The sequence below is a fragment of the Poeciliopsis prolifica genome, unplaced genomic scaffold (genome assembly GCF_027474105.1).
Source record: "Poeciliopsis prolifica strain line A6 unplaced genomic scaffold, Auburn_PproV2 SCAFFOLD006, whole genome shotgun sequence".
NCBI classification, from domain to species: Eukaryota; Metazoa; Chordata; class Actinopteri; order Cyprinodontiformes; family Poeciliidae; genus Poeciliopsis; species Poeciliopsis prolifica.
This window is the reverse complement of record NW_026562381.1, coordinates 5,640,986-5,666,463: the sequence shown is the minus strand read 5'-3', so window position 1 is coordinate 5,666,463 and position 25,478 is coordinate 5,640,986. Positions and strand designations below refer to the sequence as shown.

The window sequence follows — 25,478 nt, the reverse complement described above, 5'->3', positions numbered from 1 at the left end:
AAGGGCTCAAGTTTAAGGTCATGGAGTGATGTTCTATTTGGGAATTTTCTGCTAGCGGGCAGAACTTCTGGTTCCTTCCAATTTCGAATTGTATCAATTTTGGTCTGTAGTTTCAACTTGAACCTCTCTTAAAAAAGCAATTTTAGCCCAGTTTTCACCATAGATGCTTTCAGTTCCTTTGTGACCTCCTAGATGACCCATCAATGTTATCTTGCAGTAATTTTAATGGGCCAGGCTTTCTTGGGATGGACCATCATCATTCCATGTTTTCTCCATTTGTAGATGATGGTTCTCACTGTTGTTTCACAATGGCTTTTGGACCCTAACCAGGCAAATATTTGGTATATTGTACTTCATCTTGTCAGAGAGGTTCTTCTTAATGGATGTATTGGTTCTCCAGATCAGGCAGTTTTTTGGCCTGGGTGTGGTTCATGAAAATAAATCACATTTGATTTCTGATTTAAGAAAATAAATCAGTTTTTCTGCTCAGACTTCTGTCTGATTTTAAAATTTGTTAGGCGATTAAACACACTTACGTGCTACAAAAAAGCAAAATTGTTGGAGGAAAATGTTCTTTTCACAACTCTATTGTACATTTTCCAGCTCAATTATTTTTGATATTTCTTCTTAAAAATGCATTTTTTTTTTTCCGAGCATGTGTTATAGGAAGTTGGGCAACAAAGGTTCAAGAATGCTAAAGAAATGATCATAATCACTGTCAACATTAATGAAGAGCTGATCACTGGAACCTTTAAGCAAGGCTTTTCTGTGTTTATAGAAGCAATAAACACGTAAAATACACCAAAATGTCTGTTATGATTCCAGAGCTCGCCATGTTTACTGGCTTTGAAATCTATATTTGTTTTAGAGGATGAAATGGTGGGGACAGGAGTCTAAGTTGTGGTATATGACTGGAAATTTAATATTGCTACTCTAGACTTGGAACTGAAACCATAAATGTCTCATTCTCACTGTCTCAAGAGTTTCCACTTTCACCCAGACTACTGGACACTAAGCCTTGTATAATTGCCTTTTTGCTACTGAGCTATAGCAGGTTGGAACTATAGAAAACATCTTTGATGTAACAAAGATTTTTCCTCCATAATTTGCTTTATTGGCTTTATATTAGATTTGGAGAAAAACATTCATATAGCTGGAGTATGATGCCAGTAAACAAAAGCTCATAACTGAATAGTTATTCCCAGTAATAGAAAAAAAAAAAAGGTTTTGTTTTTTTAGGTTAAGCCATATTTGTGTAACACATCAGATTGTCAACAATACCATCTTCATTATTTCCACCCTTACATCTTGTTCAGATAAATTCATCCAAACCAAACCAAAGATTGCACAACCACCAGCTCCAATGGTGGCAAACCTTCACTAAATGTGAATCTTTAAGGATACTCATGCGGTCCCCATGTGATTCTGAGTGAAATACGGAAAAGATTCAGCAGACTTTGATTAACATGAAATCTCGTAATTTATATAAATAGCAGACCTAATTGCAGGTTTCGCTCACACCACTGCTCCATCTGTATTGAATCTAACTTATCAGAGTGAATCTCTTTGTATGCAGGGCAAAGTTTATCCACATGGGGGGTCTGTGGTCTACTGTAATACATGTTTATTTTGGTTTGGAGGACTTGAAAGTGAAACTCCCTGAGCTGCAGTTAGTTGCTCTGCTGCTACACTCACTGCTTATCCCTGAGGAAATATGCCCGAAATTAATTTTTAAAGGGTTTGATTTGCATAAGCTCCAGAATTAATGTAGTTTTTATATATCAGTTATGATCCACTAGAGTGTTATTGTTTATTTTTATGTGATAATTGAAATCAGTTGATATCCTGCAATAGAAATATGTGTTGTTTTATTGCTGTTTAATTATAGTTATTGAAACAATCTCTAATGAAGTTAATTTCGTTGCAAATGTTTAGGTTTGGCTAAGCAAACATTATTTTGTAAATATTATTTTCATTTTTATAAGTCACAAAATATGTTACTTAAGTGCCATAGTACTCTATTAGCCTCCATTAGATACAGAACCACAGTTTTATTGATTTATTGAGTGTAATAAACTCCTGCTTTATTGGTTGGTTTGAATAGGAATAAATATGAAAACATAGGCTAGTTGGAACTTTAGATAAAACTTAATGAAAAATAAATTTTTAGTGAAGCCAAAACTAAATAAAAAAGTCAGACTCTTTAGCCCAGCTCATTTCACTGTACCACAGCTTTATCTATGCGGTTTAATAAGTTATTTTACTGTCATAGTTGGGTAAAAAAAGAGAAAGACACATGTGACAGCATGCAGCCAAAGTTAAAGTTATCACAAATGTTACTTTGCCAATAGCTAAGGCAGTTCATAGACACAGTGCAATCCTTCTTTAAGCCACATGTTCTGGTTTGAATGGTAACATTTACAGTATTACAAATCAAAACAGAATTTATCAACTGATTATTAAATGTTTTATAGCTTTGTTTTGTCTTTACCAAGCAAAAAACAAACACAAGACTGAGGAATATCTTTAATAAACTCACCTTTCTGTAAAAGCAGTCAGTTCAGTCTGACTGCTTTTGTGCTTTTTCTGTTGATATTGAGTATTTGTACTGTTAAACTTTATTTTATTTTGCATCAAGGTCAGATACTCCTTCATTCAAAATCCACTTTGCAAACCTAATATGTGCAGCCGCACTTTTCTTAACAAGTAAATGCGTTCTCCTTTCAAACCTTGCAAACAAGCAAGTCTTTTTGGCAAGTTGTTTCACCTGACCCTGAAGTGTATTTGGTGTTATACAAACTTCTTGGCTTTGTTTTCTTTTGTAAATGATAGCAATGGGTACTGAATAATAGAAACTGAAAATATTTCATTGTGTGCTCAAACCAAAACTGAACAAAATGTGGATTTTATTTTTCTCATCCCTGTCGGCTTTACTAACTTCTTTTTCACCTTCTCACAACACCTCATAATTTCAGTTTTTTTCTAGAATTAAATAGCAGCACATTTGTTCTGCAAGTGTAGCTCCTTCATCTTATGAAATCCAAGAAGACAGAAAAGGTTACTGCTTTGCTGTGATCTCTGCAGCTGCAGCAGGTAGAATGCAGCCATTTGGCAAAGTTTTAATAAAAAAACTCTGGCGTTTCCTCTTCTTCCTCCTCTGCAGGTGGAGATCACTCTGCAGGACATCAATGACAACCCACCTGTTTTTCCTAATGATATTCTGGATGTGACCATTGAGGAGAATGTTGGAGATGGCTTCAAGATAATGCAGCTAACAGCCACAGATGCAGATGAGGTAATGGCTCCCAAACTTTCTTTTCTGTCTGACTGCTTTTGTGCTTCGCTGTGCCCATTTTCCATTTAGACGCTTCCAGAATGGATGTAAGCAATTTGAAATGAAAATGTGATCCAAATAGTTCTTCAAGCAACACTAAATTCAATTAGGTCACATTTTATTAGCAACAATTTGAAATTGTAAACCAGAAAAGTCATTCAAATAAAATGTTAATTTCCAGAAACCTGTGGCTCAGTTGTAAATATTTAGCCATAAAGATCAGCTTGAGTGATTGGTTTCATTATTATCTATCCAAACCAGGCCTGCACCGTATGAAATCATGGCTTTAGAGCATCGTTGTGATTAACCACATTTTTTGTTGAGTTTTATTGGAATGAACCTGTAGAGCAAATAATTCACTAGAACCCGTAGAGCAAATAATTCACTAGAACCTGCCGATGCAGTAGGCTACAAAGATCTCAAAAGTAGTACCAATCTAAAATTGGCTTTGAAAATGATTTCTAAGCTGAAATTATTTTCTGAAGCTGAAATGTTCTTAACTTAAGTGAAGTACATTGAGAGTGATTATTCATAATTAAAGGGAAGATTAAACAGGGATGAATTTTCTAATAAGGGCCTGGCCTACCAAAATTACTTCAAGAGCACACTGATGACTCATCCTGGAGATTATAAAAGAACATTTCAAGTTCAGCTGAGCTCACATACTTTAGTTAGGATCAGGCTTCATGATTCAGCAAACTGGATAAAAACAGCATGCATGGGACTGATCCACTGATGTTGAAAACTAACACAATTTACAAATTACGCAAATTAGATAACGCAAATTACAATTTCTTTATATACCATCATCGGTAGTCATATTAGTTAGCCTTAGCATTCATGACAGGTGTGAGGAGAGAGTACGTGAAGATGATTGGTTGTTTCTGACAGGGCAGTGTATTTGTTCAGATGACATAAGGAGCTAAAATTTTTTCACAGATTATGTGTTTTATGCCATACTGTCACAACATACTGATAGTTTTAACAACAATGTAATAAAAAAAAACAAAAACGTAAACACATTTTATGAACGTTCCATACCGCTGCTTTAAAGAGAATCTCCAACAATCAGTCCATGACAACAGTGATATGAAACCATATCAACAAAGAATAGCTTAAGGCCGCACAAGGAAGGTTTTGGAATGGCCTAGTCAAAGTCTGGTTTTAATTCAGATTTAAATCCGGCTGCCTGACCATTCATGGTTAAACTAAAGCAACTTTGCAAGGAATGCAGAGTCAAAATTCTTGAACAATGTAAAAAAAAAACTCATTGGCTTGTTAAAGAAACCACATTTTAGCTGTTAATACCGCCAAACCAATGAGGTGTAGCCTACAAGTACCTTTTCACCCTGGGCCAGGTTGGTTCAATTCACTTAAATAACTGTAATACTGGTAAAAACCCTGTTAAGGAGAATTCCAGCCCCCTATTTTGACTGTCCCTTTGTGAAGTCAGTCATTTCCTTTACTTCAACAGCATCCCTCAGAAATCTGAAGCTTTCTTCTTCAGCTGCGTCATGCAGATGTGGATGTTAAATTCTGCAGGAGGTAAAATGCAGGCCTTGTAGCCCCTCAAAATGTCTGCGGTCCCTTCTTCAAACCAAAGAATACATTTTAAGTTAATGGAAAAAGTCAAGTCACAGAGAGGAGAGAGATTAGAAAGAATGCCTATGGACTCAGATTTAACTTACGAGGCCACAGATTTTTATTGCACAGCTGTTGCCTCACTCCCTTCTTCTTGCTCTAAATTTGTGAAAAGTCACACAAAGACCTACAGTCTCTTTTTACCTACAAGATTTAGGTAGGTTATTTGATTTTAAATCAATTATGGCAGCCAAAAAAAAAAAAAAGTTTTAACCATAGATGTTTTAATATAAGGTATTAAATCCATGGTCACTTTTCCCTGTGTGAAGTTTTGAAAACCCTGAGCTGTTTCGAATTAAATACGTTCCCTTAGAGGTCTGCATATAACAAATGATTGAAAAATTATGTAAAATAACCTAGCAGAGAGAAGTCAAACCTGGTTTTGATGTAGAAATTGAAATAAACAAGAATACAACTTCAAGGAGCCTATTTAGGATTTACAGATTATAGTGATGTTTACTCCAAACTCCAGTGCTCCCATGAATAGATTGCTAAATAGAAGCCTGTATTTTATCCAGGCTCCCTTCAGAGCCAGATATGAATCCAGCCAAGTCTTTGCCCACATCCTTACGCAGGAAACTAGAGTTGCGCTGACACTCAGCGTTCAGAGCACAACGTTGGGAAAGCCACATTCGCAAAGCCAGCTCAGAGTAGCCAAGAGTGCAAAACGTTGGCCAGCTAAAGGGCTGAGTTCAGACACCATAATGATCCCATCCCATTTAACAGCGCTACATGTGGGATTCATGTGTGAGGGGATTTAAATATTGGTTCAATGCATCCATTTTTACCACTCACATTTCCAGTTGGGTTTATATAAAATTAATAAAAACAACTGTGTCTATTGAAAATGCTTCTTATTGGCTTTCCTGCTTCTATAAGAGGTCTGATTGCAAGTAGTAACTTGCTGCAATACCCCCTGGTCTGAATATTTCAGAAAGTAGGTATCACTACTTTCTGGTAACTTCTCTTTGGTTAGCAAATAATGATTAAAAAAAATACATTTCCAGTTACTGGCAATTGTGTGGGTGAAAACGCCTTGTTGATGTCAGAGAATTGGCAAATTGGTTGGAGAAAATAAAAAGCAGCAGTTACAACCATGCAAGGTAGAATAGCGTCCGTGGACACACAACTCTTTAAAACCTGAAGCAGATGGATTAGAGCAGCAGAAGACCAGGCACCACTAAAAACAGCAAACTGAGGCTACAATTCACACAGGCAAACCAAAACTGGGAGGCATCAGATTGGAAAAACAATGCCTGGTCCAATGAGTCTTCAGTTCAGCAGTGATATTCAGATAAAGCCAGAATTTGAAAGAAAGAAAAATAAATAAATAAATAAATGATAACATAGATCCATCCTGCCTTTTATTGATATTTTTGGCTGTTGTGATGGTATTTTCATATGATAGAATATGATGATGAAGAACCACACAGCATTCTGGGGGATGTAGAGAGAAGAAAGTCTTTAGCTGCTCAAACTCTCAAGACTAACTAAGGAAGGTTGCTGGTATCAACTAATATACTCAATCTTCGGTTAACTAGCAACAACTTGTTGAGTAACTGTTGCAGCAGTTTCTGGTTTCGGTACTGTGTCTCATAGCAGCTTAAAAATAAATTTAAAAAACTGAGAAAAAACTGGATAAAACATGTAAGGTCAAACCAACAGGTTGGTAGTATTTCAGATATTTAAAACAAACAACTAATAAAAAATTATTAATATTGACTGACATGAAACCCTAATAGTCTGATAACGTTTTTATCCATATAGTCCAGCCCAACATACTAGCAAGATGCAGCTAATGAAACGACCAGTGAGTGTATTTCGAAGACATGAAAAATCATTGACTGAAACACATACACTGCAGCAGCTTGGTCCAATTTTTTCTATCAGCTTCTCTATCCTTGAGCTGTCGGCACTTGTTTTCTAGGAGTTTGTGTTGTGATTGGGTAGGTGTCCCTGCTGGCAGTCCTTGGTTCACACCTTTCACTTCTGTTAGTAGCTAAGAGCCATCATCTGCTAAATGAATTCCCTATGCCCCCGTCTGGTGTAACATATTCGCAAAACACCACAGTTTAACTGGTCAGCAGTGTCCTCCTTTATAACAGCCTTCTCTCTCAAAGGGGCACTATAAAGCAGACAACCAGAGTCAAGGTCAGGGAGCTGAGCAGTGGTGTATTTGTGGGCAAGGAGGATTTTATGGTTGTGAACTCAAAGAAACCAAACTATTTGGAGAAGGTAAATGAATTAAAATGACAGCAGAGATCTTTTTATAGATCTTTGTGCTCAGATGAGCCCCCAGCTCAGCATCTCCCACCTTTTCTTGCTCTGCCTCTGAACCATATCAGAAAATTAATTGGCAAACCATGGGTGTTGGGTTCCGGACCGCGGCGCAGGTGGCTAATGGGATTGCCAGATCTGGAGCAAATGATTGATGACAGCAGGGTCCTTAGATGAGCAGAATTTTGCTCTCCTTCCTTTTTTTTCCATTGGACCTGGAACTTAGACAAAGTTCTGGTAATGCAATGAGGGACAAAGTCAAGAAGACAGTTTTTCAAAAAAGAACTCACTCACAGCACAAAGAAAAAGATAAGAGTAAGTCATGAACTTAGCCTAGCAATTCTCAGTCTGTCTAAAGGTTTTGGCTAAAAGTTGTTAAAAGACTTGGAATGGAAGAACTTTTCATTTGATTTTATGAGAGACAAGCTTTATCTTTTATCCAATCCAGCCAAACTGTTATAACATTAAGTAAATACTAAAAATCTGCTCCACTTGCACGTAACTTTTTATTGTCTCACTGCACAGGGTTCCAGCAGCGGGACGCCAGCAGGACTTTTACAGACTGCTGATATGAAGTTGCTTAGGTTGTGCAACATTTGACCTGTAATATCTATTAGACTTTATTAATGCTCTGTCAAATTGTACAAGTGTTCAGCAGTTAGTATGTAGCTTTGGTAAATATTTTTATTTCAACTTTTTCAGATTCTAATTGCAAAATTCAATTGTTTTTTTGGTGTGTGTTTTTTTTTTTCATTTTATACAATTGCAGTTGTAAAGTGAAAAAAAAAAAGTTTCTTACATAAATAAATTAAAGAAATCAGCCTCCATGGGTCAATACTGTGCACCTTTAGTTGCAAACATAGCTGCAAGTCTTTTGGGTTGCATCTTCACTGGATTTGTAAGTAAAGAGACATAATTTTGACCTTCCTCCTTTGCAAAGTAACCCAAGCTCATAAAGACTGGATATAAATTGTCGATAGGTAAACATTTCCAAGCTGTAAAACTCTATCACATTAAAAAATATCCATTAAATTTAACAAATGGACTTTGGCTGGGCCATTCAAACATGCTTACAGTTCTGGCAGCATGAATATGAACCTCTGCCCCTGTCCAAAGTCCTTTTGCACCCTTGGTCACCCTGTATTTAACTCAATTTATCTTCTATTTGTCTCTGACCAGCTTTCCTGTCCCTGCTAAAAATTTTCCACAGAACATAGCGCATTGCATTTAGGGCAAAACGTAGCTTTTAATTTTCTCAGCTGACCTTCTGACATGTCTGCCTACATGTCCTGCGGCAAACTGCAGTCAGGACTTTTTATGGCTTTCTTGCAAGATTTTTTCTTCTGATTCATCCATAAAGGCCTGATATGTACTATTTGCAAGAAAAAGTTATTCTGTTGAGAAATGCTTCCACTGGAGTTGTCAGTCTCTGCAGCTCCTCCAGGGTTACCTGGGCTTTTGGCTACTTCTCTGATTAAGACCAGGTCCTTGCTTGCCCTGGCAGTTCAAATGGAGGACTGTGTGGCAGTAGGTTTCATTTTGTCATATTCAATTTTTAGATGATTGAAATTATCAAAAGCTTTTCATATTTTTTATAACCTTATTGAGCTTTAAAATTCTCCATAACTTTATCCCTGACCTATCTTTGCCATGAAGCTGATTATTCCCCTCTAACAACCTTTGAAGCACCTTTTAAGTAGGTTCTTCTGGGTTTTATTTACGAGTATCACAGTATAACTTTCCTTCCATTTCACTATAATTTACTACTCTGCTTTGGCCCTTTACATAAATTAAAATAAACTGTGTAGAGGGTTGAGGTTGGGAACTTTTAGCAGTTTCCAGGTTGTGTTGGAAAGAATGAAAATAAATTATGAAAAAACTTATTTTTCCCACACTTTCTTCACAGTTCCATCTTGGAATAGAGAAACTTTGATTTTCCTAAATTAAATGCCTAAAACAAAAATTGTGTTTATATAATACATGTAAACAATGTCTTGTTTTGATACATCTTTCAAGCATTGATTTAATGGGTGAAATATAGATAAATTGGTCAGATAAATGGAACAGAATATAAAAAATGTCAAAATTTAATGTTGAGTAAATATGTTAATAATCCAACATAAAAAAAAAAAACTCTGATTGGACCACTTTATTTAAGAATTAACAGATGCATTTTTACTCATCCAGCTTTGTAAGTAATGGGAAAGATTACATTTGAAAATAAATTAAATGTAGAAAAAATATATACAGAATTAATTGAAAATATGAGTCAGGAATTTTGGAAAGGCATGGAACCCTGGCAAAACTACTATAATGTCTATTTAAAATCCAGATTATCTGAGCATTGTCCAGCAAGCCAATAAATATGTCAATATAAAACAACCTAATGCAACACCTCTCTTTATAAGTCACCTCATTGTTCAGATAGGATCAGACAGCGTTACACAGACATCAGGCAGAGCTGAAAGAGTTTCTTTCAGTTTAACTGTAACTGGAGCCTTTGGTGCTTCTCAGTGAATAGCAATAAGCTTTTTGAAGTCGCATTAGCTTTTTTGGCAGAAGATACAAAAGAGAGACAGTTGTCTGATCTTGCATTGTCCCAACACAAATATAAACGTCAAGCTCTGTCGTCAGGCCCATTCACATGTCATATCACATTTGGTCCTCTTCTCCTGTTCCAAAGCCTCTTACCATGGCCATCGTGTATATCATGGAGCCTCGATCTTTGTGAAGCAATATGGGACCAGGTAATTGATTTTGTAAAGGAAAACTACAAATTCATACGACATGAACAAGGCTTATAGCACAAAATCTAATTTTATATGTTTTTGTTAGTCTTACAAATGTTTTTGTGATTTTTTTTTTTGTGAAACTGTAAATATACATTCTAATGGTGGGTAGACTTCCTCTAATCTGCTAAAGCGGAAATATCATTGTTAATGTTTTTTCAGCACTTTTGCTAGTTCTGACAAAACTAAACTAGCAGTTTTTGTTTAGTTTGGAAAATGTTCAGTACACTTAGATTCCCTGAAATATATTTTTCCAGACAAAATCTACATGGATGTTTTGTAAGCTTTCGGTTGGATAAAGTTTGACATCAGGGTTGAAGTTTTGGTAGCAACTGTTTTCTTCAAGTAGATAGATGTTAATATTCATGCTCTTATTTTGAATTGGGTGAAAAGTGTTTATGCAGCAGACACGTTTCCTCTCTTCGTGTTCTTTTTTTCCCCAAAAAACTTTATTTCAAAGAAGAAACATACATAAAAATAAAATACGGACAGCAAAGAAGACAAAAACAAGAAATATAAATGCAATATCTAATGACATTATGAAACATGTAAATTATGCTATCAAAATTAAATTGGTGCTCAAGCAATGTAGTCTTTCAAAGGAGAACATGGCTTGAATTGGAGTTAGCTCTTTAGCATTAGCTTCTGTTACATAGTGTGCTGGTGTAGTGTTTTAGTGTTAGCACAGCTAACATTTAAGTTACTGGTCCCCATACACATCAGGAACATTTTAATGTTATTTTTTATGCTGTGTTACTGTTAGGAACAACTTACAGTGACCTACATACTTTTGGACACTATGAAGAACCTGGAGTACCTACAACTCAAAGTCTGTGTCTATCTATCTGCTTGAGAACTGTATAATAAAAATTATTAGCAATTTTTGAAAGCATAACTTAAAAAATTAACAGTATTACTTTACCTTAATATGGGGAATTTGCCTAGCCTCCAGTCCTTTTTTTCCAGAAGCTGAACCTCAACAGCCTCATGTTTTTAATCCCAAATCTTGTTTGGATCTTCTCTCTGATGGTCATTTTGATTAAAGCCCTTTAACCTTTCTCCTTGTTTTGGTTTCATTATCCGCATTTGTGATACGTTTCGAAAAATCTAAATCACAAGCTCTTTCCTTCCTGACTGTCTGTGGGAAAAACTACGCAGAGAAAGGTTTTATTCATCCTTGACAAGTCTGGAGTTTGATGTGGAGACATGGAAAGTGAAGAGTCTGGTTTTGCTGGCAGACAGTTTCTTTGATCCTCACCGGTCAGTGCGCTCTGCTTTTCTATTCTCTGAGGACGACATGTTAAAGGAAAGTGTATAAAAACGGGGCTAACGTACTGGCATAGCAAGTTTGAAACCAAAATTTGGTGTTGAAAATATAATAAAAAATATTTGAAAGTAGACACTGTAAATTAAAAGAAAATAAACTTCACCTAATGTGCTTCTATTTCTCCTCTTAGGGTCCCAATGCTCTAGTGACTTACACCATCATCAGTGGGGCAGATGACAGCTTTCGCATTGACCCCGAATCTGGTGACCTGATCGCCACCAAGAAGCTGGACAGGGAAAGGCGCTCAAAATATTCCCTCCTGGTGCGAGCGGACGATGGAAAGCAGTCATCTGACATGAGGTTGAACATCACTGTCCAAGACGTCAACGACCACACGCCCAAGTTCTCCCGCGCGACATACTCATTTGACATCCCCGAGGACATGGCGCCAGGTGAGGTCGCTTAATGGAGCATAGGTTTACAAACTAAACACGCCAGAATGGACGGAGCAGGCAATGTTTTGTCTTCTGGAAAATCTCTCAGAGCAAACTAACACAGCTCAAGGGTAACTTTTTTTCTTGTGCATTTTTTCCAAGCATTTTATGTGTTGTAGCTCTGAAATATTCAGCATTTTTCTCAAGAGGGAAATCAAAAGTTTAGTGGGTCAAATGGGGAATAACTCAGATTTGATTTACAGCCTCTGACAACCGTCTGGCAGACCTCATCCACCCCTCTTAGCACTGAATAAGAGTTGGTAATCAAAGAAAAATGTCTGTTGAAGATGAAATTGAATTATAATCCTTTTAAGCATTCAGAAACTCTTTAATAATGATCTGTTTGTTCAGTCATAGAAGTCCAAAACAGAATTAGCAGCTGGCTCAACAATCAGTCAGTCACTTGTATTAAAAATAATCCTTGAGCAATAATACTTTAAAATAAAGCAGTAAACATTGTGCCTGTGTCATCCTTCAGGCTCCATCGTTGCAGCAATCCTGGCAAGTGACTCTGACTCGGGGGTGAACGGAGAGGTCACCTACTCGCTGGAGGAGGACGATGAAGACGGGACCTTCCTTCTCAACCCAGTGACGGGCGTTTTCAATGTGACGCGTCCATTGGACTATGAGACCCAGCAGTACTATATCTTAACTGCGAAAGCTGAGGACGGTGGTGGACAGGCCAGTACAGTCCGGGTTTATTTCAACGTCCTGGACGTGAACGACAACTCCCCCATCTTCAACACCACTGTGTACAGCGCTTCTGTCTCAGAGAGCCTGCCGCCTGGATCCGGTATCGTCACAGTTCTGGCCAGTGACGCTGATGATGGTATGTCAAAAATGTCATCCTGAAGTAATGAAATGCCAAACACCTTCAGGTCACCGAGTTTTAATTAGTAAAGGAACAGCTAAACAAATTCACTGAACTAAAGTCACAGTTTTTCTAAAGCAAAGTAGATTTGAACCAGATGACCTGAGTGGTCTGGAAGATTGACACAACAGATCCATAACATGTTCAGAGATTTATGAACTAACAGATTTATTTTGAAGTCTATTCTCTAAGCCACGTTGCATGTGTTGTTAGTCCATCATACGACAAAAGTCATGCACACACTCATGCCTTGCATGAATAGGTCAATTCAGAGAGACCAGATAACCAGAGAGTCATGGTTTTGGATAGTGGGAGCAAACCAGAGTACCCAGAGCGAAGGAATTCATGCACTGGGATTCAAAGCCACCAAGTGCTCCACCATGTAACCCAGCACTCGTTGCCCGAGGAGATTGTTTTAATGTCAGATTGTCACATTATTTTGATTGTTGAATACACAGAACCTCCTGACACTACAATAGATTTAGTTATTCTGATTAAACAAACTATGTGATTTATTGGCATGATTTGGTTTTTCCTCCAAAGTGGGGGACTTCTGAGATTCAAAAGTGAGTGCGCTACTTGAATGGTTGGCGGTACTCTCTCCCTTGCTGTAATTACAGCTTTATCCAAGCCTAATGTGGTTATCGTGACCTACATTCCTGGGAAATACGGTGCCTTGCTCTCTTAACCCGGAGCCTGGCTTCTTTCTCCACATAATCTGACCACGTCGTCCTTTCAGATACAAAGCTGCTGTATTTCACTGTCACAATAAAACACTGCCATTGTTAGCACTTCCCAAGCTCTGACCCCTGACCCGAAGACTTTGTCTCTCTACAGAATAGTCTAAACTCAGATGGAAGCAGGTCTCCTGATAATGAATTACTTGTGTACTGTAAATACACATCGAGTGTGGGAAGGTGTCAAAGCTTTCTACTTCAATACCCGCTGAGTTGAATAATCAACGGTCAATTTAAGCTCATTTTATCCTCCACTTCCTGGGGAATGCTATGGATTAGGCCAGATTTCAAAGTTAGGTGATTTACTCTACAAATCCACTCAGATGTCAACCAGTTCTGCCATTAAATAAATGTTGGGCCTATGTTGTTTTTCTTTCTGCTAAATTGCAGAAAGGCATTATCAGTTGTGGAAGTGGCTTACAGTTTGGTTTCCATTTTGATAGCAATCTGTCATGCAACATGAATGGATTGAAATCTTGGAGGTCAAGAGGAGAAGCCAGACGATGCACTTGTACAATTTGTGGAAATGGATGTTGATTATCCACATGAGTGCCCAATGCAAAGTATTTTGCTTTTTATATCATGAACAATAGAAATATCAGAATTTGACCTTCGATACACCATGCTTTCTTTTAGTTATCAGGTTCTCTTTGTTTTCTTTAATCAACTCAAGGTTAAATTGTGACAATGTATTTCATTAAGTTTGTTCTCACATTAATGTCTTTGCAATAGGTCTTATCATTTGTAATTTTTATGTGCCTCCAAACAGTGTTTGTGAAAGTTCTTAGAGTCATAAAAAGTCCCTTTGCATACATTTTTTATCCTACTGAAAATGGCTCACTCAGCCAAATAAAATTTAAATATTCTTGTTAAGTTATCCACCAGCAGCTCCATCGTCATGGAAAAGTGCATACACTACACTGTTGCCCATAAAGTTTAAATAATTTTGTTTTCAGTCACATTCCTCTTTTTTACTGTGGTTTAATTTTCACAGTGATATGCTTGGAAGAGATTGATCAATAAAATTTCAAGTGGATGTAAACTTAATCTGTCAAAAATAAATCACATTGTTGCTATTATTTTATGAAAAGAGGTTATTTCAACTTTATGAGCAACAGTGAATTTAAAGAGGCTTGGCAAGAAAACAAGTTTGCTAAAAACAAAACCATAACCATTATAAAGCTGCTCCAAGTGTATGCTGTACAAAAGTGTTAGTCAGGAACCCAGGTGTAAAGCATTCTGAAATACAAGCTAGAGCTAAATAAACTGAATTTGAGTTGAAAATTGATTTACTTATTTTGTAAAATGTGTGAAATTCTGGGAACAAGAAATGAGTTTAAAAGAACAAGTCTTAAAACAAAAAGTTGGACAAAAGGTCTCAAAAAGCTATAAATCACACCCCAGTCTAAACTCGAGAACAAACTCATTGACACCTATCAGTCTGGATAGAGTAACAACCCGTTTTTACGACTGAGACCACAGCAAACCACTAAATACCAAAATTACTATAACAGAATATAGATTACTCTTCTTAGAGGCCACCAAAAATGCAGAACATCTAAATAGATCACAAAGCATATAGCAATTCCAGATTTGAATGGCTTTGTAAAATTCAAATGCCGCACCAGGACCTAAAAAAGGCCCTTCATGTTCAGACATTCCCCAATGTGGCTGAATGTACGTCTCGCATTTAACATAAAATGAACAAAAACTTTCTCTAATCACCAAAATCTTATGTTTTTCAGGTCCAAATGCTCAGCTTCTCTACAAAATTTCATCTGGTGATCCTCATGGCCACTTTGCCATCACCAAGGAAGGTGTTCTCAAAATCAAGAGGGCACTCGACCGAGAAACCCAGTCCTTCTACAACCTGGCGATCACTGTCAATGACCTGGCACCGCCTCCCGCCACCCGTTTCACCAGCACCACCCAGGTTTCAATCATCCTTCTGGACGTCAACGACTGCCCTCCCACCTTCACATCCCAGAAGATGACGTACATTCAGGAGAACACACCGGTGGACACCGTGGTGTTCACCGCCCAGGCCACAGACGCCGACAGTGGACCCAACAGCTATGTGGAATATTCCCTCAGAGGAACTTTTAGTAATAAGTTTAGTATCGGTGTGATCGCTGGGGATGTCAGATTGGTCGGAGAACTGGACAGGGAGGAACTTTCCAACTACACCCTTACCATTGTGGCTACAGATAAAGGTGAGCCCCCTCTATCCTCCACCATGGACGTGACTATGATGGTTCTGGACGTCAACGACAACACGCCAAGCTTCTCACAAAACATCTATGACATTGAGATCGAGGAGAAGATCTTGACTGGCACTGATGTCATCCAGGTGTTTGCCACTGATGCTGATGATGGTACCAATGGACAGATCCGGTTCTCCATCGCCGGAGGAAACACCAACAATGATTTCCGAATTGATTCAGTCACAGGGGTGATTTCAGTTGCCAGACAGCTTGACCGTGAGACACATTCATCCTATTCATTGGAGGTCCAGGCTTCAGACCGTGGAAGCAGCCCCAGAGTGGACCGCACAACCGTCAACATTGTTTTATTAGATGTTAATGACTGTTCACCAGTGTTTGAGCTCTCTCCTTACACCATCAATGTCAAGGAGAACCTTGAGAACTTACCAAACACCATTCTGCAGGTCAGTTTTCTTCTATTTCTCAGCTTCTATTTGTTTGTTCAGTTTTTACCTTCACAGAAAGCCCTCCTAAATGAGTACTCTAAATGCCAGTTCAAAGCCCTTCAACAAGCTAATGCCTTAACTAAATTTGTTGTAATACCAACCTAATAAGTGCCGGTATGTAAGTAGTATAAGTTCACTGAAGCACTGAGCCCAGTGGTCTTACTTTGCTAAATGACAAATACCTGACTGAAATGATAAAGAAATGATATATGGCAGCAATTTGCTCTGCTCAATTAAGCCTTTATAGGATTTCAACAAAATATGAAACTGCTCTAAACTGCATGACGAGCCAATTAACATCGTAACCACCCTGATGACTAAATGAGGCATGTATAAAATATGGAGCAGGGAAAGCCTTTTTCCAGTAGCACGGCAGCTGCACTCTCCTTCACGTGTATACATTGACAGGAAATGAGGCTACAGTTATGTGGTGGGAAAGGGTCCAGACATGGTGGCTGCGCGCAGGAGCTCACATCTGTGCTAACCTGGCTATAATGGCCATGTCAGGAGGGTATGAGAAACCATACAGTTAAAAATTGGACTTGTAAAATATTTTTATCCAAAGAAAAAAATGAAAAGAAAAAAGTATTTGCAGCTTAAAGTAGGCGAACCCTACTTACCAACTCTCTGAGAAATTCTCTGAGAAAGTCTGATTAGACAAAATGAATAAGTAATGACCTTCCTTGCCTCAACAATTACCTCCATGGTGCCACTGCTGGTAATTACCCCCATCTGTTTTACTAGAATGATTTAGAGAGGACAGTGGTTAAACTGGACTGTCCCCAGTTGGTAGGTTGGTTTTACAACATACACCATAATTATTGCCACCCTTGGTAAAGATGTGTAAAAAGACTTAAAATAAATTCAAATGTTCTTGCAGTAACATCAGCCTTTCACTGGATTACATTTATTATGCAATGTAAGCTTTTCTAAAATGCATCCTTCAATTCTATGGGATAAAAATCCAGATGTTGCCAGTAGAAAATAGAAGGGAACTTACTTTTGATGCTAAAAATGTTTGTTTGGCTTTTCAAGCACCAAACACTTGAGGTGGATTTGGTTTGAACCAATAGATAAAACTGTAAAATACACCCTCATTACTGATGCACTAGGCGAGTTTCTTTCCCAAAGCCTCTTGGAACCTTGTTACTGCGCATAGCATCATGGATTTATTTTTAATACTAGTAATTTTGAATAAAAACACAAGAAAAATGGGTCGCCATAGGGTCTTTTGCAAGAACAGTGAAGCAAAATAAACAGGCAAATCAACACAGAAATGGGTCACCAGACATTAAATCCCCCTCCTTCTATGGCCATCTTAGTGCCGAGTTTAAAATCCTGAAGAAAACATGTAGTGAGCTAAAAAGGAGAATGAGTTTATTCTCAGGCATTAAACAACTCTATACTAGGGATATTAGTAATTACACCATATGTAATATATAGATATTATATTCATTCATGCCTTTCAAGGTCAAGACATCTTTTTCCAGTTGGAATCAATGAGTAGTTATCAGCAAGCAGTGTTTTACCTACAATAAATTCCAGGCAGTAATTTCAGTTAAAGTATGATCTCCAAACTTTAAGTAGTGGAAACACTCCTCATGTTACTCTGTGTACTGCAGGTTAGACAGCTACTACAAACAACCCCACACCAGAAAACCAAACATTCACGTCAAATAAATCAGGTTGATGTAACTTTTTTTCATTTAGCGTCTTTCAGAATGTGATGAAAACGAGTAATCTGTCCATATTTATTCATCTATTGTTTAAACTGTGCATTTAATTTTTACATGTCATTAAAAATGGAAATGTTTCAGAAAATATGATCAAAATTCACTGTCTGGATTTTGAATGTGACCAATAATTATTAGAACTTCAATTTAATGATGACAGAGTAAAATATCGGAATGTAGCCATTTTTATTGAATTTGTAGTATAATAATCTTATTTTCAGGTTGTTGCCAGAGATGATGATCAAGGAGCCAACGGACAGTTGAGCTACATGCTCAGCGGTGGGAACGATGAGGGAGCGTTCACCCTGTCATCCAGCGGACAGCTCAGTGTTACCCAGACTCTGGATCGGGAAACTCGAGGGAAATACACCCTGCTTATTACTGCCACTGACTCAGGTACAACTGCAGCTGAACATCGCTCATCAGACATTTCCTTACATGTTCTAAATCAGCCACAGTATCTTGCATAATCTGTTCTGCTCTAGAGGTCTGAGTTCTGCAACACTTTCTGCTTTATTCCAACATAAAATCATTTTTGGCAATCAGTTTGCAAAATAATGCTGAAGCATCATTTTGAGATTTCCATGAACACCATTGTCAACAAATATCATTTTTATGTTCAGTGTGCACACTGATCTTTTTGTGTGGCATGATAACATAAACATTTTTTGGAGTTTTTAGCTTGCAAAATAGTGGGTGTCTTTTATTTTGTCTTGTTGCACAGAAGTCTTTTCAGCAGCTTCAATTGAATAGCATCCTGTGTTTATTTGGATATGGTGGTGGAGCTTGTTATAGCCAGATAAAAGGTTAACTTGTTATTGCACGGAGGCCAGTTAATGTGCAGTTATAGGACTACGTGCATATCCCTGTTGCAGCCAAATCACATGGTATTCCACTTAAGTATATGTTTCCCCGAGCCTTTCTGGCAGAGCTGTCATGGTCTTAGGGTGGTTCTGTTTCATTCCTGGTCCGGCCATGTGACCGTGCATAAAGCTGTATATTTTTGACTGTTCACAGACTTTGGTGAGATGTGGAACTATGTTGCTGTAATGATGCTGCTGCATGTGGAATAAGATGTATTATTTCATGTATTTCTAATAGTTTAGATAATTTAAATATGAATATTTTTTCACATTAATCACAGCAAAAAGGACCATTTTATATCTTAATGAAGACATATTATTGGTGTTGCTTCATATGGTGTTTAGGAGTTGCCCAACAAGCCAACATACTAATTATGATTCGATCCCGTTTTGTACTCTTCACGGGGACTCCATATTTAGAGCCCTGACAACATTTCCAAAATATTTTGACAGGATACCGAAGCACAATGTTGAGGCAAAAAGAAGGATTTGGGGGTAGAATATCAAAATATCAAAAAGCCCATAATCACAGTGCAGGCTGAATCACCCAGCAGCATTTTCTCACATATTTGAGGCCTGGGCGCAGACGGCCAGGGGAAATGGTTCTCCCAGGCGCTATCTGGCAGGAAATTTCCAAGGTGGACAAAGCAGACATGTCTCCATGGGCTCTGTCTTCCGTGACCCACTCTGAACCGCAGACATTCGTGTTGAAGTCTCTGGTTGTCCCCGCGTGTTTGAGCAGACTGGCAGCCTTTGTCAGAGTGGTTTTGGTTTCTACAAAATGTTTTTTGTAAGAAAAAAAGGCTTTTGCTGTCTGTTAGAAAGATGAAGTGCTGTCATCTTTGGTGCTGTCTGAAAGCAGAGGCTGAGCTGGAACCACAGCGCACAACAAACACTTCAGCTTGACAAAGAGATAAACGACTCCAACTTACAACTGTGTTTGAATTTTAAATAAATCTTCATCTTTTTTAACAACTTTGTCCCTTCACTTTTGGGCTTCAGTGACTTCTCCTCTGAGGCAACCTCCTTTGAAGGTAATCTCATTAATGTAGCTTGAACAGAGTTTTAGCTCCATCTATCTTCAGCATTAGCTCAGTCATCATGAAATTAGTGAATAAAGTTCTTCAACCGTCAGAAAAAGTTATTTATTTTCCTGGTGTGAATCAGTGAGGGAAAAATGTTAAAATAAAATGTGGAAAAAATGTTCCAGGACTTATTCCCTGTCCCAATGCCAATATAAGAGTCTGAATTTTTTTCGTACAAGTCACTCCAGTCAGTGAGACTTTTTCCACTAGTTTTTGATTAAAGATGTCAAGAAAAGTGTCCAATTTGAAGAATTTGCAGAGACATTAACCACTGCATATAAAGAACTGAGTAATATAGTAGCAACTATTTTGCAAAAGCACCATAACTATCAAAACTGGTCGGATCCCCTCAAAGGTGTTTTCCATCTCATTGAGTTACTTTTATTGGTCCATTGTCCTGGTTTAGAGAAATTTGTTTCGCTGCGTTTATGAGTTTAGTGCATCTGCAGACTCACAGAGACACTTGAGAGCTTGCATTGTCCCTGACTGATCTTGCAGCTCAGCCAACATCTGGGATCAGCTGCAGGCAAATCAGATTTTTTAAGCCACTGCTGAGTAATGCACAACTTTGGAGGAATGTGAAGCAATGAGCTCTCCAACAGAGTGAATTGCTTTTCTCAAGCAGTCTTGTTGTAATGGCTTTAACAAAACATCTCCCATTATAGAAAACATATTGTTACACAAATGGAGATTTCTCAGTTAACACAATTATGCTGTTACTCTGCAATTTTTTTTAAACAAACATTGCCCACTGTTTTTTGTTTAAATGTTAAGTGTGTGCTTTATAGCCTGAATTAGACTCTGTTGCTAAAGACAATAGGGTATCAAGTTCACAAAGTAAGAGTTGCTGCAAATGGTCATATTTTTGACTATGAATTGATTTCATATGGACATTGTTAAAAAGTGCTTAAAATCCAGGCAACGTCAGTGATGTTTAGATCATGTTTTGGGTCATGCAGGCATTCCTTACATGTATTTCTCTCTAGTGTAAAGGTTTATCTGAACTGAAGCACTTTGTGTCATCTATCTTAGATCCTGACATCTCAAATCATGATGGAAGTTTGTGTTTCATCGATTCGTTCCCATCATTTTCAGTTTGTTTTGTAGATTCTTACCTTATTCAAAGGTCTCAGGAACATGATGAATGATTGTCTGTGTATAGTTGTACATGTCTTTGCTTTGGTTTGAATCAGTCTGTTTGTGTACTTTTTAACATTTCTAATGTATATCAATGCAGTTTAGTGTGTGGTGAAAAGAAAGTACATCCTCATGATGAAAATAATAAAAAAAACTTCTGGATGTTGCTCAGGTCGCCTCTCGTTTGACTTCAAAATACTTTGGTCTGCAGAAAATGACTCAGTCAGTATAAGATTCCCAGTTCCTTTTAGCTGCAAAATCTACAAAGCCGAGGTGTCCTAATATTTTCCACTTTTAAAATTCTTCCAGTTCAAATGGTTGGAAAAAACCTTTCAAGACTGAATGGAAGCACCGGTTACATCTCTAAGGTCATTGATAATTACTTTCCATTCTGGTGAACTAACAATCGCCTGCATACACTGGAGCAAGCTTGTTAATAAAACAATTATCATACATCAAACTTATATGAATATATTTAGGGCACTTAAAGATGCTTTACAAGAGATTAAAAAAAAATCAGTTGATTTAATTTACAATAATATACAAAAATCCCAAATAAAATAGTATTACTATTAGCAATAATAACCTAGTCTACCTGTGTGATAGAATAAAGATGACCAACCCCATTTAAATGTATATATTGTACATTGTCCTTCTAAAATAATTCTTTTTTATAGTATAGTGTCCCATAAATAGGGTTTCAAATGTAATTCTACACCAGTAACTGAAAATACACATTTGCATTAATATAGTTTATGAATTTTAAGTTATCTTCATAATTCAATTTGTGAGCAAAGTTTCTGCGATTTTTTTGGGATGCACAGTGAGCATACAAGTTCACAATGGGCTCATAATAATCATAGCACAATATAACTATAATAAAACATGAACAAAGAAAAATAATGTACTGATCAGTAAATACATTTTTATTTTCAATAAACGGTGACATGGTGGAAACTGATTTGATCCATTTTGACATGCAGGATATTTAACTGCTTTTATTCAAGAGAAAGCTCAATAAATCTGCAGTTTTCCTTCCAGCACATCTGTCCATAGCACCTCCGTGTTCGTTCATGGCCAATTGATGTCGGGTGAAGGGACGTTTTAGAAGCCTAAGAGACCGCTTAGGAGATAAAGAATTTTAATTACCTTCTCTGTTTAAAAACAAGATCTTTTGTTGTCTTTATGGGCTGCCATGAATCTGCAACCTACAAACTTTCCAAGCTTGATTAAATGACCAGAAATCTGTCATTCTCCAGGCTGAAATCAAGTTTGAACACACACGTAGCAAACAGAAATAAAACAAACGTAGAACAAACACTGATAGCGTAAAATCATCCAACATTCATGATAATAAATCATTAATGGAGTCCATTTCTGCAAGTTTCAGGCGGTTTGCAGCCTAGTGGCAACATGAAGAGTAAGCCAAAGAAAATATCAGGTTCCTGAAATGAACTTTAACAGAGCAGTAACATTCTGGATCAGCTCTTAAAACGCTTTGCAGTAACAATGTGGCCTCCGAGGACTTTTTCCTATCGTCTCTTTTCCAGCCTTTAACAATTGCTGGATTGGAATGTTTTTGAAAATAGCTTTGCAAGCACTAGTGGTGTTGGTGGTGCGGTATTAAAAAAGTGGTGTAGCTTGGATGATTAGTGCTTCAGCCTGGCAAAATTTATGCAGTAATAATGTTTATTAGCTCTATTTTCTTGAGGCAAGTTTGTCAGAAAATAACTTGCTTTATTTTTGAGTGCATGAGTTTAAACATGTATGACTTTAAAGATGGTCTCAGTCCATCTTTATGCAGTCCATATATAAACATTATAGTCATGTTATGAGCGACCTACGCTGCCAGCGTGAGTTTTCCATGTCTCATGCTGGCTATGACCTGCTGGTTTGGGTCCATGGGGAACAATGCTGCATTTTTTGGGATTGTCAAATATTCAACAACACAGCAAATAAAAGCTGCAAAACAATAAAATGACAAAAGTTCCCACCAGGCCCTAAAATATGAAAAAAAACAAATGTTTTTCTGCTTGTGTGCAAACCACGGAAACCCTTTTAGTTTCATATGTGGAAGAAATTATGTAAAAGCATTCAGACACAACACTATAAATAACTACTAGACTGTACAGTAAAGCTTTATTCTGGCTTCACAGTGAGTTTATTTGATTGATGCCTCTAAAATTGTCAAACGCTGCCTCACAAAAGTGTTCATACCCCTTCACCCACAAATTTCAAAGCATTTAATTGCAATTTTATGTGATAGACTCACAGAGAGCTGTATATAATTGTCAAGTGGAAAGTAAGTGTATTTTCACACCTGATAATCTAGTAGACCTGGTGTGATTAAGGACCAAAATTATAGCATCTGTTACATTTTCAGCTGTTTACTCCTCACCTGTGGTGGCACGCCATAAGAACCACTGAAGGAAAGGAAACAAAAACCTCTGAAAAAGACACTGCATCTTCCTTCTTTATAAAATGTAGTGTGAGAGTTTAGCAGTTGTAGTATTTTTCTTTTGTTTTTGTCAAAAGACCACAAATCATTTTTCTTGCAAGTTTGTTTTGATCGTATTTAGTCAGAATGCCCTCTGCTTTAGTCCACCTCCTGATTTTGGTGAGGTCTCCGGTCCGCTTGGCGCTCACATATGCATTCAAATCAAACCAGAGTTCCCTTCAACCAAACTGAGACCTGGGTTTGGAGACAGAGCAGTTTGCTTTTTGGTCTGCATCAAAGTTTTATTGCACTTTCACACCTTCCCAAACAAGCTAGAGTTTGATTAAACCAGACTGAACAGGACTGGTGTGAATCCATCCTTAGTGGGCTAAATATAAATTCAAACTTTTAAGATTTTCACAATGTTGCACTACTTTGTGTTGTGATCAGTCACATGAAATTTGTAATAAAATAAAATGAATTTTTTTTATGCAACGTGACGAATTGTGAAAAAGTTCAGTACGCAGTATTAATGTAAATATTCAGCTCTTTAGTGCTAGAGCAAAGCTTTGGAAACTCTTCTGAGATATCCCTTTCACTGTTTTGCTTGTTAACTGTGAGAAAACCTCTGTTTACTCTGTTTGGCAAACTGTGCAGTGGGACAGCTCGCACCCTGCACTCAGCACCACGAGGCCTTTCATGGCTCTTCATGAGGGCTGCATTAAAAAGAGCTTTGTCGCAAAGCAACAGGTTCTCAGAGGCAAAAAAATGTCAATTTTCCCTCGTTGGCACCCGATTCTCTCCTTTCTGCAAGTAATGATGTGTTTTATTTACATCGTCCCTTCACAGCACAATCTAACCGTAGTCCATAAAGCGTAATTAACCGTTTAGCCTTAAGCTTCAGGCTACAGATGGGCTGTCTCATAAATTCCCACGTTCATCCGTCTTCCCTCAGTCAACCTGTCCTGCACTTCCAGGTTTAATAAATTCGGCTTGTTTGGACACCACAGCTTTACCCTTCCTGTGTGAAGCTTAGCGAATTTCTATTTTTGATCAAGCATCAGTCACTCATTCATTAAAGGAGGAGATTATCTCTTGTGCCAGCACAGACACTCAAACTTGCTTCTCAACACAGCTTAGACTGAAAGACTCAGGGTAACTGGAGGTCTTTCCCAGGAGGTGGGTGCTGCTGCTGTTTGCTGCAGATCGACCCCCTGTGGAGCTCTCACAGCGCCATCCACAATCATGGCAGCTGCAGCAGTCAGAAAACACAGAGCTTAGTTGTTATTAACACATGTCTCTGTACCCCCTCCGGCTCTGGAAGCATGGCCGCATCACCTTGTTCGAGGTTAATGTGATTTGTCCAGTGGTAATGTACACTGATAAGGTGCTTAGACCCTGCCATATGTTTATGCTAGACAATGGTTTATGGGTTGAGAGGCTTACAGAGGAAACTGTCCGTGGATCATTTCAGTGGAAGAGGAGGTAACAGATGGTCAGCTGCTCTCCTTTGGTCTCGGATTGTTATTCTGGAAGTGGAGGTTATTCTTGGTTCTGCTATTTTTTTCACAGAAGAGATCTTAGATCTATGCTGCTGCAGTGAAGTATTAGCAAATAAGTTTTCCCAGATTGAATTAAGTTGTTGCTACATGGACTGTCCTGCTTGTAATTGTTTCTCCAAATTGAATTAAAGCAGGGAGGGACTCTTATGTTGTTTGAGAGCTTTGAGGTCCCTGATGGATCAGGTCGCCTTGCATGATTGGAGATTCTCTGACGCCAGCATCTATTTACCTTATCCCTCTCTGTAATGGTGGCTCATAGGATCAAATGTTTATCTGAGTATGATCAGTCAGATATCTTTCTCAGGATAAAAGTCATGGAGACAGAGTTATCACAGCAGTTTAGCATTTGTACCATATCAGATCTGTGATGCTAAGAAAATTTAACAACACATCCTGGTTGAACCACTTTATGAAACAACAGTTCCTTGAAGTAGATGTTACCTTATAGAGTGGACACATGGTATTCACCGGGCTTAGCTGTGGCCAAAATCCATGATTACTTGAGAATGTGTCTTAAAACATATATAACTATCTATTTTAA

At 37.8% G+C, this 25,478-nt stretch overlaps 1 protein-coding gene across 1 annotated transcript in view; it reads left to right on the top strand.

Moving 5' to 3' along the window:
* The window catches only part of LOC129360770 (protocadherin Fat 4-like), a 120,857-nt gene that overhangs the window by 60,562 nt on the left and 34,817 nt on the right, over nucleotides 1-25,478 (top strand). Inside the window, 5 exon segments of the mRNA XM_055031173.1 lie at nucleotides 3,164-3,295; nucleotides 11,499-11,760; nucleotides 12,281-12,631; nucleotides 15,156-16,078; nucleotides 18,075-18,249. Of these exon segments, the coding sequence (XP_054887148.1) occupies nucleotides 3,164-3,295; nucleotides 11,499-11,760; nucleotides 12,281-12,631; nucleotides 15,156-16,078; nucleotides 18,075-18,249 (1,843 nt within the window).